Source organism: Lissotriton helveticus, chromosome 3_1 (genome assembly GCF_964261635.1).
Source record: "Lissotriton helveticus chromosome 3_1, aLisHel1.1, whole genome shotgun sequence".
NCBI classification, from domain to species: domain Eukaryota; kingdom Metazoa; phylum Chordata; class Amphibia; order Caudata; family Salamandridae; genus Lissotriton; species Lissotriton helveticus.
The window spans coordinates 95,069,205-95,083,869 of NC_136061.1; the positions used below are offsets into that span (position 1 = coordinate 95,069,205).

General features: G+C 42.0%; 1 protein-coding gene across 1 annotated transcript in view; it reads right to left on the minus strand.

Moving 5' to 3' along the window:
- Positions 1–859: 859 nt before the first annotated feature.
- CCDC92B (coiled-coil domain containing 92B) overlaps positions 860–14,665 on the minus strand; it is a 233,373-nt gene continuing 219,567 nt past the window's right edge. The window contains exon 3 of the mRNA XM_078683531.1: positions 860–3,300. Coding sequence (XP_078539657.1) covers positions 2,516–3,300 — 785 coding nt within the window. The 3' untranslated portion in view covers positions 860–2,515. The remainder of the gene's footprint in view (positions 3,301–14,665) is intronic.

Consider the following 14,665-nt stretch of genomic DNA (forward strand, 5'->3'; position numbering starts at 1 on the left):
TGAGGGTCCACAGAAGTGAAAAGGTTAAGAACCGCTGCTCTAGGCCAGGGCTCATTTTTGGCTCACTGGACTAGTGCATCTACTCCAGTGTCTGCGGGTGACCTCCTGGCCTACTCAGCCTTTTATCCTTCCAGGATTGATAACTCGAGTACCATTACATTGGCTTAAAATAAACATCTGTTTCTTAGCAGCAATATGCCCCGAGGGCTGAACGCGCACTTTACAAATATATGTTACGTTATATGCCGTTTCATCTATTCCGGCTGCTTTGTATTTAAGTGTTATGAGGACAGCAGTGGTGTTCTGTTTGCACACTAAAAAACCTGTGACTCCTAGTACTTTTTTCGGTATTCCTACCAAGATATTCTACCAGATATGTTCTCCTTGAAATTCTCTATACATAGGTAACCAAGTTTAGTACAGCTACAAATGTTACTACAGTGTTGCCGACTTCTTTAATTGGATTCAGAAGTATTTTCTTGAGGAATGTTTTCTAATTTCATAGGCTGGGTATTGGCGAACAACAGAAGTGGGCAAGCAAAACCACACAGCACACTTCAGAAGGACCTCACCTGCTTCCAGGTGTCAAGGTTTAACTGGTGAAAACCGTGCAGCCAAAAAGCCCCTGGGGGGGGGTACAATATGTGCAGACTTGTAATACCATTCTGGGCACAGAAAGGAATAGTAAAGATAAGGGTACCCCTGACACAATTTCCTAAATCAGGGTATGTAAAACCAATTGTAAAAACAAATTTAGGAAAGTAGAATGTGATTTCTGGACCTGCCCTCTGCAACCAAGAAATACATGATGTTTACACTTTTGTAATCCTATTCTCTATTATGCATCTTGACGGCTGTGCCCACTTGTTATCTATTGGTTCTTGAATTCTACCTCATTTACTAGAACGCTTATAATAAATTTCTTGTCCGGCTGGACAAAAGACATACTACTTAGCAGGTGTATGATTATTGTTTCTGAATTTTATCTTGTCCACAATTAGGGACCTATGTTTTGTGTAAAATGATACTGCCCAAGGTCCCTATTGCATACCTTTTGGGTTCCCTTGTCTTTTTGTAAACGGGCATCATCCTCTCAGCATGTTCTTTTTAAATTGTACGGAAATTTAATGCACTCCATAATTAATATAAAATATAAATAAAAAATATTTTTTCTACATTGAATTTGACAGGGTGTGTTTATATAATATTGTGCATGCGCTTTAGGTCCCGAAATCACATTCTACTTTCCTAATTTTATTTTTACAATTGATTCACAAAAATGAATTGTACTGAAACCTGGGTTTGCATTAAAAGGTATTTTAGTAGCAGTTCTACCTGTCAAAAAATAATATATATATCAATTTAAAACTTTTATCTGTGAAATAGGATATGCGTCTCCTGGGGAATGATTGACACACATTAAGTTGTTTCAGAAGAAATGCATATTTTCTATATTAAAGTCATGCATGCTGAATCTTACTCTAGGGTGACTTTCATCATTAAATGAAAGAAGGTATAAATATATGGCTGGCATTTTGTAGAACATCTGCTTGTAATAAATGCTCCTAGCTTTAGCTGGACCAAGATAAGATAAATACTTAATGATGTAAAAAACTATACAGAGGGTTTTAACGCATTAGCTTGAAAGGTTCCTACAAAAATGTGTTGATTAGATGATGCTAATGTAAATTTTGTAGGGCCCTTGATTATTACATAGATGATACTGACTGATTGCTTTTGGGGCCACCTTAAAAATACCAGTAGCACATTATATTAAAGATTAGCACATTTGGTGCTATGTTAAACTTTCCAAAAGTTGCCCAAAAAGTTATCTTAATCCACTACACACAGACTTCCATCTGAAAAATCTAAGCATTGTTTATAACATTTGCTAAATTTGTAGAAGCTGAAGGGGTTTGTTGGCAACCAAAACTAATACAAACGACTCTCCTAATAAAGATACCCTCTATGACTGTTGTGTTTTCCAAACTCTAACTCCACACAACAACGACCTATGGGGCAGCAACAGTGCTGAGCTAGGGACAGGTTAAGTCACACAACTCTAGAGGCCTGGAAACCAAGTGTGAGGCTCTTTCTTCCTGTCTAAACATTTAGAAGCAGCAGGACTGGGTCTAGTCATTCAGCTTTTCTCTACCATGTAGCTCAAGTGAGCTGATTGGGTGAATTGTAAAAGCTTTAGTTGCACACATACACAGACTCCATTTCAGGATCAACCGCGAAACAGGAGTCCTGTAGGTCATGTGGCAAAATAGGCCCAGATCCACCTTTCTTGGGTTGATTCATCGGAAATCTCTGCATCCACACAACCATATCAAACCAAGACCTATGTCTACAGACCGGTGTAGACCTGGCACAATGTATTTGTAGGAAGACTGGTCCACACCAGGTGATTGCAAGCTTACAGACAGCCATGTTCTTGCTTGCTTTCTTTTGGTTGACACTCCCGCCTTAAGGATTCCTACTCTTAATTATATATTGCAGGCTTGACGCAGCCTCACTCGGAGTCCCTCGAGTTCTTGCGAGTGAGGACACGCCGCGTCTCTCGCTCGCTTTTAGTTAGTTTGGTTTTGATTGGCAGCCTGGCACTATGCTCCTCTAACAGCTTGTTTCTAACCGATGACCTGGCGCAATGGTCTTCTGCCAGCTTGGACTGCCTCGAGGCGTCGCCAGTCGCATCAGTCACGTGGTCATTCGGATCAAAGCCCGGATGCTGGCGGATGCCATGCTGCCTGGCCTCAGATCGTTGCCGGTGAGGAGGCACGTGCTTTTTGGGATGCAGGAAGAGGGCCGGGTCAGGCATGGAGTCCAGTTCATCACAGCTGCTCAGCATCTCTCTTTGGGGAGAGTCTCTCAGCATTCCCTTGGAAAAGGAGCATTCCGCGGCATGTCTCCGTGAGTGGGACTTGTGGGTACGCTTTTTTGGTTTACATTCAGTAGGGAGCTGCCCTGGGCATGTCTTATCAGGGGGGCGGTCCAGCGGCTTGGTGTTGGGGCGGGGGCCGTGCAACTTCTGCTTGTTGGAGTGAAGCTGGAAGGAGAGGTACGCGGCGGCCTCTGTCTGCTTCTGCACCTCAGTGTTCAGAATGGTCACTCGGTGGCTCCGCCTCTTTAATTCATCCAGGAACTTCCGCTCCTTGTCCTTCAAGTCTGACCTTAGAGCCACCACCAGGGCCTCTCTGTGCCAGAGTTCCCGTCGCAGCTCCGAGTTGGTCTTCTCTTTATCCGCCAGCCGGTTTTCCATCATCCTGCATTTCTGCTCCATCTGCTGTTCGATGCCATCTACGGGAAAAAAACAAGGACAAAATGAATGCTTTGACAGTGAATATACATGAGTCATGTATAGCGGACCAGTCTTGTTCCAAGGAATGGCTGAGAAGCAGGAAGGAATATAAACAATTCCAGGTTATAGGTGAACCATTTGACCAGTGATGACTAGCCTATACTATACAAATAGCCATATATATTTTCATGCAGAAATCGATGTTGATTAAGACAGAGTAAATGGTATCAAATTAATAATTAGAAAGACAGTAAAGAGTTGTCCTGAATCAGAGTGGGGAAATATATCACCATGTGTACAACTTCAACTACCATAATGCACTGGGATTTGAAATAATGGTTGGGTTGACATGTTTCAGCCTGGAAGTGAACTCAGTGAACCAATCCACCCACATAAATCAGGTTAAGGCCTACAGTTAAAGGCTTTCTCCCCTCCGCTCCTGACGAAGGCCACAGACCAATATGGGCTGTTCCAGGCCGAAACATGTTGACCTGATTACTAGGTGCTATGTACTACTGACTCATACACATAACACTGTCTTCTTTTTAGTCTTACCCTATCCTAATTCTCTTCCCCGAATAAAGATTGCTCTCCACTTTCAACATCCAGACAGTCTCCCTACTAGTTGAGGTCTAGATATCACTCGGAGAATGGGACACTCGAGTGACAAAGTCTATGATGACGCAATCCACCCAATTACTGGGACCACATGGGCGAGGGTCTCCGATAAAACATTCTTGAGACTCAGGCATTAGAGACTCATGTGGTTCATTCTTCCCTCCCTTTTAATAAACGTTGTCTACTGAACGTTGACATACTTAACAAATGGCAGCACTCTGCAATGAGTTTACAAGCAGATCAGTAATATTTTGCAAACATATAAACAACTGAAGAGGCGGTGGTAAAATGTGAGGGCCAGTTTAATCTTTTTTCAATGGAACATCAAGGTTACAAAAACTTAGACAAAACTTTAACTTGCCTCACTTACAGTTAGTGATGGTATCATAAAAATATATGGGGGAACTACGGCTACCCTGTTTCCGTATTATGAAGGACCCGGTGTGAGTATATCTATGGGTGCTACCATAGAATTCAATACTATATCTTTGTGCGACATCTAGTTCATTACTGCATGGATAGTAAACATAAAACTGCCAATCAGTGCGTCACCAGCAGATGAAAAGACGCAAAGGTCAATTCAGTAAAGCCTGAAAGACCTGTGTGAAGCGAGAAAGTAACAGCTTTTTATATGGCGAAATATAATTCAATATTTTTTAATAAAAAAATACATCTACTTATAATAAATTGACATCCACAGGGTGCAAGTCAAACAAAAAACCCAAATATGTGTGAGTTCGACATCATAGTGAGTCGAAAGTGGCGCATGTTAAATGTTAAAGTTATAATTGTGCAAAAAATGAGAGAATGAGGGTCTGAGGTTCGATTTTTATTGGAAACAAAGAGGCCAAAAAGAAAAAGGCTTTTTGAATGGGACACCAGTTCATAATTGCGATCCTGTTGGAGTTTAGTAGGTGTTTCAACCCTGTTGACCTAATGAGCAGATTATTACAAGGAAAAAAGGGCCAGTGAAGTTAGGAAATGGCAGGAGAAGAGGAAACACCATGAGAGGGCATTCAAAAAGACTCCCCACCAGGTATGTGTATCTGGGTTCTGGGTTATGTTAGTAACCAGCTAAGAGCTACCAGTGAACATAAAGCATCAGGAGGGCTGCACGCACAGGAGCAGTCAGTGTGAAGCATCCCTGTCCTGTGGTGCACTCAGCCCTGCCATCATATCAAGGTCAAGTGATTTGAAAATGTACAAGGCGCATGATTACCAAACAGTGTGCCCTGGTGCTAGAGAAGCAAATGTTTGAGACAAAATCTATAGAAGGAGCAGATGAGTTTTGAACAATTTACAAACTTTCTAAAGGTTTATTTCAATGTGGGTGGCTATGGGAAGATTGCTCCAGGATTGCACACTTTCTGCTGAAAAGGCAAGACCTCCAGTGGAAGATTTATCACATCTAGGAATCATGACATAGCGTGGTGTGCTGCATTTAGGTGATCTTAGACAGGCGTATGAAGATAGGACAGGGCCCATATGACTATCAGAAGGCTAGCTGTATAAGGCCTTGTGACAAAAACACAAGGCTTGGAAAACACAGCGGTTGCGCGTCGGTAGCCAACGGGGAAGGGAGAGATGAGCCGAACGGCTGGTATTTCTGCTAAGAACTAAAATGAGGCGAGCAGCACATTCTGTATGACTTGTAGTTTGTGAAGGGAACCAGCAGGCAACCCAACAAAAACAGAGTGTAGTTGTCCAGCCCAGCGATGCTAAGGGCCCGGACTAAGAGTTTCTGCGAGAAACTGGGTAATAAAGGTTGATTTTTCTAATATCCCTTAGTATTTACAAACATGTCAAGGTGAGCATATTTATATGTGCCTGAAATAAGAGATCGTTGTTGGAAATTATACCTCGAATGCATGTGCTGGGAGTGGGTACAGGACAGGCACCTAAGGAGTCGAGCCACCAGTTTGAGTTCCAGGTGGAAGGGTTGCCAGAAACTAAGCCTTCAGTCTTGTCTGTGTTGAGTTTAGGTTAATTAGCATTCATCCATCTTGCTACAAGGCAGAGACACCTTTTTGAACCGGTCATGTAAAGACCCAAGAACGCCATCAAATCTTAGGCTGATCTGAGTAGCATCTGAGAGGGCATTAGGATGGATTAAGAGCCATGAGGACTCAAAGAAGAGTCCTGTGGGAACCCACCATTGATGCTTTTAAAGGTAGCACTGGAGTGAGCGAGTGTTACTGCTTGAGACGCCACTGTAAGAAAGAAGGGAATCAACTCTAAACAGTGCACTTTACTCCTGCGAACGCAAGGGTGCCCAAAAGGAGATCATGAGAAACATGTCAAAAGCTGGGGATAGAAATAGAAGAAAGACGTCAGTTGAGCCTTCCACACTTAGGGGTCTATTAGGATGGCGGGCGGATGGCCGCTGCCCGGCCTGCGGTAGCAACCGCCGAACTGGCGGCAGAAATCCGCCCACCAACGAAACCCTGAAAACCGCCGGTCCGATTAGCATTGCGGTTTTGACTGCAGCGCTGTGATTTTCTGCCTGCCACTTTGCCGCCTGTTGCAGTCCACCCGCTTGCCTGGCATGCGGAGCTGGACCGCTACAATTGTGGTGAATCAGGGCCAAGCACCGTCGGCCCGATTATGATGCTGGTGGCAGCCAGCCTTCCGCAGTGGTGGGACTGCCATGGAAAGGCATTCGGAGAATGTCTCCAGGGGTCTATTGCGGACCCCCAATGTGTTGGGGGGTGTGTGAGTGCACTGGGGGGTACCCATGGTACCCCCCTACATGTCCCTGTACCAACTGGCAGGCACTGTGCAGTGCCAGCCACACAGTGCAGGGACATGCAGGAAATGCTTTTTTGGACATCGCGACGGTGCAGCTGGCAGCAGCAACCGCCGCAATGTTAACTGCCAGAATCCCACCGCCGCGGTCGGATTTTGATTGCGGAGCATACTAATTGGACCAGTGGTTTTCCTGTGGTCCTAGCGGGCGGTGTTTTCCCGCTACCATGACGGTCGGAGTGATTTTCCGACCGCCATCCTAATAGACCCCGTAGAGTCATCCTCATATCATTGCTGGCAGAAACGAATACGCTTTTGGTGCTCAAGTTTAGGTGAAAACCCAACTAGAAAGTATTTAGAAGGGCAGAAATGTGATTAAGCTTGGAAATAACATCAACTTGATTTACCAGGGCAAAAACAGTCCATGATGATATCGAAGGACTGGAAGACGGTAAGGTAAAGGGTGGGTGCTCTGGTAATGATGAGTGTGTATCTGTGGAAAGAGAACTCAGACGTTGTGTGACCTTGTTCTGAAAGAAGCAGGAAAGTTCAGAACAGAACTTCTACAAGGGGACTAAGGAAGTGGGAACCACCTCAGGATGGGCCATGGATTGGTATGAGAAGAGCTCTTAAGCGGAATTCTCTGCTGATGCAATTTGCTCTTGTTAGTGCTTAGAGGGATGCTCCTACGCTATGCAGCACTAGACTGCCAGCTGGTTCAGCACCAGCTAAGGCTATCAGAATGCACTGCTGTGATGAGTGCTAAATGGGGACCAATAGTCATAGTGTGGATGAACCTTTGCACCAGCCCTATTAGGCAAGAATTAACAACATTGTCCATACCAGGACAGGTTACCAATAATAGCATCACGGTCCATAGGGCAATCTGGTTGTAATGTCTATCAGGCATGGATAGCCCCTTTGAATAGCAGTCATGAGTAACAATAGGACCCCTCTAAGGCAAGATTAGAAGTGATAATAAATTCTGTTTAAATAACATTAATGTCCAGAAGGCAGGATTATCAACACAGACACGCGCTCATGCACACGACACACACACACGCACACACACAAAGACCCCACCCCTTCTCAACCAGTAACTTTTTTTGCACAATTTCCTTCAAATTGCAATCGTTTTTAGAGACCGTTCAACCGATCCGGGCATTTTACAGGCAGCAAAAAATGTCAAGTATGACCCGCCCTCCTCTCAATTTTCGTGACATATTCAACTTTTTCTTCACTTCTACTCTTCACTTGCACCTATTTTGGTCATCCTGTCCTCTTCAAGTTGATTCTCAAATGTATATTGTTCTTTAGGACATTATATGCTATTGGATAGTTCTCTGATCAACTCACACACATACTAACAACCCTGAATACCCAAAAGGCACAAACACTCTCCCTCAGATTTCCCCTCTCCGATAATAGTGTTTTCTTGTAGCACATAAACAAATTGTCTAAGCCAATTGGTCTGGCCCTGGCTGGCAGGAATTTGACATGCTTGTGTTTTGGATTTGTTTTTTATAAAACCTTATTGTTGTGGGAGCTGCCAGGCTCTAACCAATATTACAATGTGTTGGTCTTTAACAGCACTCACACATTACCATAGTAGTCCCTGGCACTGAAGGGAACTACTTTGTGTGCGGATGTGCTCTTGTGAAGGGAAATAATGTTGTCACTCACAACGAAGTTAGCCAATGGCTGAAGTGAGCTGGGCCCATTGCACCATGCCATAGAGGGAAGAAGAAAACTGTAAATGACGCAACAACAGACCGAAGGACGAAGGATGACGAGGGCTGGCTGAAAGCCACTATTATTAACTGTATAATGTACATAGAACTTTACTAAAATACAAAAATGGCAGACCTAAAAAAGATCAAGACTATTGCACGCATTTGACATCCTTCTCATTTCTGCTCCATTCACAAGGTCAAAATAGTGTCCACCATCACTAGACCACATGGGTCCTATATAATAACATTAATTGAGCAACTATATCTTATGCGGAGAAGCTGCACTATGAGACTCTAGTCCCATTAGGGATGGAAGGTAAAATGTAATATATAAAGTGGGAACCTTCAAATTACACGCGTGTGGCTTAGTTATTTGGCAACATGAAGTTAATGCAACTTACATTTGCACACTAACCTGTGTTGTTTGTTCCAACAGAACAAACTGTGATGAAGAGACTTTCATGAAACACATTTGGCTGCAGATGGCTATGACTGATTATCCCACCGAATGTTGATCGATTCAATTAAACATTAAAGTGAAACAATTTAATTGAATGTGAGTGGATTGAATGAAGGAAGAGTTGCTAATTAATCACTCAGATGACTTTGGGTTCTTTGAGCAATGCCCCCCCATTTGAAGTAGCGCTGGGCGGAGCGGAAATACTCCTGAAAAGCCCTCACTTTTATTTTACAATAATTATAAAATGATTAAAGTACACAAGGAGAAATAAATGAATCTTTTGTATGCTTTTACCCAAACTTACAGTTACTTGGATCATATAGTCAGGCACATGCTCAAGTATATTTTGCAAATAATAAAAGAATTCTAAACAAAACCTGTGAAAATGCAAATAAACATAATGAAACTGCTGGAAACATGGCCCAGTCAGACTTCCATCCTCCTAAGGTTGGTAAATTGAATAGAAAAATTGGGTTTAAGTAACATGTGGTATGTACAGTATTTAATGGCCGCAAAAGTCTGGTATAAAAGGCTATACAAAACCAAATTAGTATTATCATCTAGAGACATTAAACACACAATTTCAGGAGTCTTCATTTTTTAAAAACATTTGTGTATAACAACATAATACCTAATGCAATTCTGGTATTTGCATTTTGCAAAATATAGTAAGAAAGTAGAAAAGTAGCATTAAATAAATATATATATATGGCAGAGAGCCATCCTCCAGCACACTTGATTCGCAGCATCCCCTATGGGGAGATGCTGCGGATTAGAAGGGTGTGCAACCTGGACAGTGACTGTATCAAGGCCCAATCTGAATGTCGTTCCAGATTTATAGCTAGGGGGTACAGTCCTAGTGTCTTTGATAAAGCTATGATCAGAGCAAATGAGCAGGGTAGAGCTCAGGCATTGGTTTACAGGTGCACGGATAGTAACATCCCTATCGACCTCTTTTGAACGCGAGACGACCGGCATCCGTTTTGCTCTACAAACGACCGACGGAACACGAGGGGCGCGGGAGACCTGGGTCCTGCTCCATATAGGACTGGGAAGCAAATGAGTACCCGCCCCAGAGGAAAGCAGAAGATAGAACACTACCTAATCGGGGGAACAAACATACTAGCACTCTGAAAATTCCAAGAGCACAGTGGACAGCAGACCGGACCAAGTATTGAATAACTAAAAATAAAAAGGTCACCAAAGGGTTCGGCTCCGGTGAAAAGATTGCGGGAGGGATATCAACTCAGAACCGCTCAATACGGTACCAAGAACACAGGCACAAAGACGAAGATGAAAATTCGATCTCCCAAGCCGACAATTACTAATACCTGTAACATGTAAAAGGGTTTTCCAAGTGGCAACCAACCAGTGCCACAAAAGTTGGAGAGACTCATCACCAGAGTCTTGATAAAGATGGTAATTCATCATTGAAACCATCGAAACGCGTTGACGCCCTACTGCACGATCAAGGGAGACTAACACCGATCCTGTAGATTTACAAGTATACAGTGCCAGGATTGTGTGTGTATATAAAATCCCAAAAAACGTGTAAACACCAATTGACAATTTTTATGTCGTGTGTATGTCTCTCCTCTTTTCCTTTTTCTTATCCCCTCTTTATCTCTGGGTTCATAACTGTGAATTAATTGCATTTGTTTTTTTAAAATCCATGTGTATTATTGATTGTATTTTATGAAATTGTTTTTGTTAATAATTTTAAGTACTAGCTCCAGATAAGCTGTTTTTAATCACTGAATTGTATTTGTACGAATATATTTTTATATAAATAAATAATGAATCACATTTATGTTGTTTAGTGTGTGAGTTAGTGAAGGAATGTAGTGGGCTTAGTACCAAGAGGACTAAGATCTAAGATTAACTTGGGTTTCTTAAGTAAGGTCTGCCAAGGGAAGAACACTTTCTCTACTGTTACAGTACCCCATTCCCCTGGTCTCCAAGGGGTCTCTCTCAAACTTGAAACACTATAATAACATAATACCTAATGCAATTCTGGTATTTGCATTTTGCAAAATGTAGTAAGAAAGTAGAAAAGTAGCATTAAATAAATATATATATATGGCAGAGAGCCATCCTCCAGCACACTTGATTCGCAGCATCCCCTATGGGGAGATGCTGCGGATTAGAAGGGTGTGCAACCTGGACAGTGACTGTATCAAGGCCCAATCTGAATGTCGTTCCAGATTTATAGCTAGGGGGTACAGTCCTAGTGTCTTTGATAAAGCTATGATCAGAGCAAATGAGCAGGGTAGAGCTCAGGCATTGGTTTACAGGTGCACGGATAGTAACATCCCTATCGACCTCTTTTGAACGCGAGACGACCGGCATCCGTTTTGCTCTACAAACGACCGACGGAACACGAGGGGCGCGGGAGACCTGGGTCCTGCTCCATATAGGACTGGGAAGCAAATGAGTACCCGCCCCAGAGGAAAGCAGAAGATAGAACACTACCTAATCGGGGGAACAAACATACTAGCACTCTGAAAATTCCAAGAGCACAGTGGACAGCAGACCGGACCAAGTATTGAATAACTAAAAATAAAAAGGTCACCAAAGGGTTCGGCTCCGGTGAAAAGATTGCGGGAGGGATATCAACTCAGAACCGCTCAATACGGTACCAAGAACACAGGCACAAAGACGAAGATGAAAATTCGATCTCCCAAGCCGACAATTACTAATACCTGTAACATGTAAAAGGGTTTTCCAAGTGGCAACCAACCAGTGCCACAAAAGTTGGAGAGACTCATCACCAGAGTCTTGCGGATTAGAAGGGTGTGCAACCTGGACAGTGACTGTATCAAGGCCCAATCTGAATGTCGTTCTAGATTTATAGCTAGGGGGTACAGTCCTAGTGTCTTTGATAAAGCTATGATCAGAGCAAATGAGCAGGGTAGAGCTCAGGCATTGGTTAGCAGGTGCACGGATAGTAACATCCCTATCATTGAGCAGCCACTAAGACTCATCTTAACTTATAGTAATCAACATCATACTATCAGAAAGATCATTAATAAAAACTGGGCTCTCATAAGAAATTACCCTGTACTAGGAGAGAGACTTACTCGCTCTCCAAATCTAACCTTTAGAAAGGCCAGTTCTATGAACAATATGCTGGTTTCCAGTAGTCCAGAGGTTAATACAACTACCTCATGGATTATGGGCAGTAAGGGTTTCATTAAATGTGCATCCTGCAAAGCATGTAAGCACGGGGTGAATAAAAAAGAATTTCACACCCCATTCAAATACAGGCCTACCAAGATCGACAAGAAATTGACCTGTAAGACGGAGTTTGCAGTGTATGTGCTGGAGTGTCCCTGTGGCCTACGGTACGTGGGGAGTACCAGGCTACAGGTACACAAGCTTATACTCCAGGACATACGCGCAATTAACAACGGAGATGAGTCTTATCCAGTTGCCCGTCACTTTGATGCAGTACATGCTAAAAAATCAGATGAATTACGCTACTTTGTAGTTGACTGTATCCCCCCGTTGAGACGTGGTGGAGATCGAGACATGAAATTGAGAAAACTGGAAACAAAATATATTTTAGAAATGGATACTAAGAGTCCAAATGGATTAAATTCTAGTGAAGATTTGTATACATACTTATGAAAAGTATAAGAAGTTTGTTGTTTAGATATTTATCTTCGCCTAGTATCTGTTTATTAGTATTTATCGTCGCTGCTGAAAATTCATATGTATTTTATATATTTTATTCATGCACATTTTGGTTAATGGTAGGAATACACTTAATAGCACATAGTACTTTAACCATGGCGTGTTTTGCACATCAAGTTGCCCACTTGGGCTGTATTTAGGCGTTCAATTATTAATGCTGCTATTTGCATATGTTTGGAATTTGTGCAATATATTGCAATCACATGCTGCTATATTGAATAAAATGTAATTAGGAATATTTTTATCCTGAACATTTTTATTCTTTTCTTCAATAATTTGAATATGTGGTGATTTTATTAGCAACTGTACTTAAAATTGTAATCATTATTTATAATGATGTACAGTTGATTCTATCCTCGAAAAAAAGTTTTTTTAACACAGATTTTATAGGGTGGTGTTTAAAATATTTTAAATTGGACTGAAAAATGAATGGTCTAGTTTTTAGAGGATATTTATTAATACTATTTATTGATAAATTGTAAAATTGCACTGAATTATTGATACTATTTGCACACAACAATATGTATTTGACATCTATAGGAGAAAAACACCAAGCAAAGCATTGAACGCAGTCTGTTCTCCATGGTTATGTATTGTAAAGTTGCACGGTCACTTTAAAAGGGTGGCCTGTTCCATGTAGCGTGTCATGTGATCAAGGTCCCACGAGAACCGAAACACGTAATGGCGGCGGTGCTGGGCGAGTAATAAATTTAAAGTAAGCACTATTTTGGGTTTGCTTCGTCTCTTCGAAAAGGAATTCGCGAAAAGTGGGAAGAGTACAAGGAATATATATATATATATATATATATGCACAACTGTTACTCCGCTTTACCGGGGGCCTCCAACTCTGCAGGGCGGGCTCTCATTTAGTCAGGAACTGAGAATCCTGCTTGTTTAACCACGAAAAAAGACGAATAGCCCACAGCTTCGCAACCTTTCAAACTGACATGTTTAGGACATCTTTATTCTGTCTGAATCACGTGGCAGCTTTAGCAACTCTTTTATCCCTTACGCGTTTCAGCGCACTAGCGCCTTGGTCACAGGTGAGTTGTTTTTAGTCCCAGTGGTCATGTGGCCGCCTCTTCAGACCACAGATCCCAAAATGCACCATTATGCACATTTTCAAAACCGGCTTCGACATAGTTTCATATTAAGCATTAGTAGCTTTCTAATTTTGCCAAAGTCCAGCGTTTGCCTCTTAATCTGCGATGCATTCAGGAGATTGTTTTCAAAAGCATAGTGCACCTCGCTGCCATATGATGAGTAAGTGTTTGAGAAGGAAACACGAAGACTGCCAGAAAGAGGCCTACACCTCCTTCACTCCCTTTCTTTCCAGCCTCACAAATAGTCAAGGCAAACCATTTTCTGACTGTTTTGGTTGGAAAGCGAGTCATGCCCCACTAAGTCAAGATTGAGACCCAGGCAACCTCACTGAGTCAATATGGCAAGCCCACTGAGTCATTATTGGGATCCGGAGACCCCCACTGAGTCATTAGTGTATTCCCAGCCTAATCAATTTTGATGATTTGAACCTCAAAACAATACAAAAAATAACAGAAAAAAATACACAAAAGCTGAAATATTTCATTCACTTCAGAACAAATTACAAAAAAAATTAAAAATGTTTGTTTTAATTGGCTCCAGCCTTTTTAAATTCAATTAGGGCCCCCTGTTGTCCTTACTATATTCTGTAGGATGCCCCTCCTCTGCTCCCACAAAACTATCTGAGGATACTAACTTAATCTTTAGCTTTCAATTTCAAATCCCTTCGCAATTACAGAATGATTTAACATTTTCTAAGTTTACATTTGCTTCTTTATTTACTCCTGCTCTATTAATCTGTTAATATTATTTTATTTTCTAACTGCCGAGTACCCCCTGAGTTACTTCCAGCGGTCCCCGGACCTCAGGTTAAGAACCACTGCAGAGAACAGTACTTAAAGAGTATGCCTAACAAGCATTCATGCTCGTGCGCAGTTGTGTGCATATTTTCTGTGGAAAACAAGGATTTTTTTGCAGATTTTGGGAATGTGGGAAATAGAATGCGCATTTTTCATATTTTACAATTTCTGACTGACCATTTTTTTGTTTTTGTTTTCTATCTCTGCATAA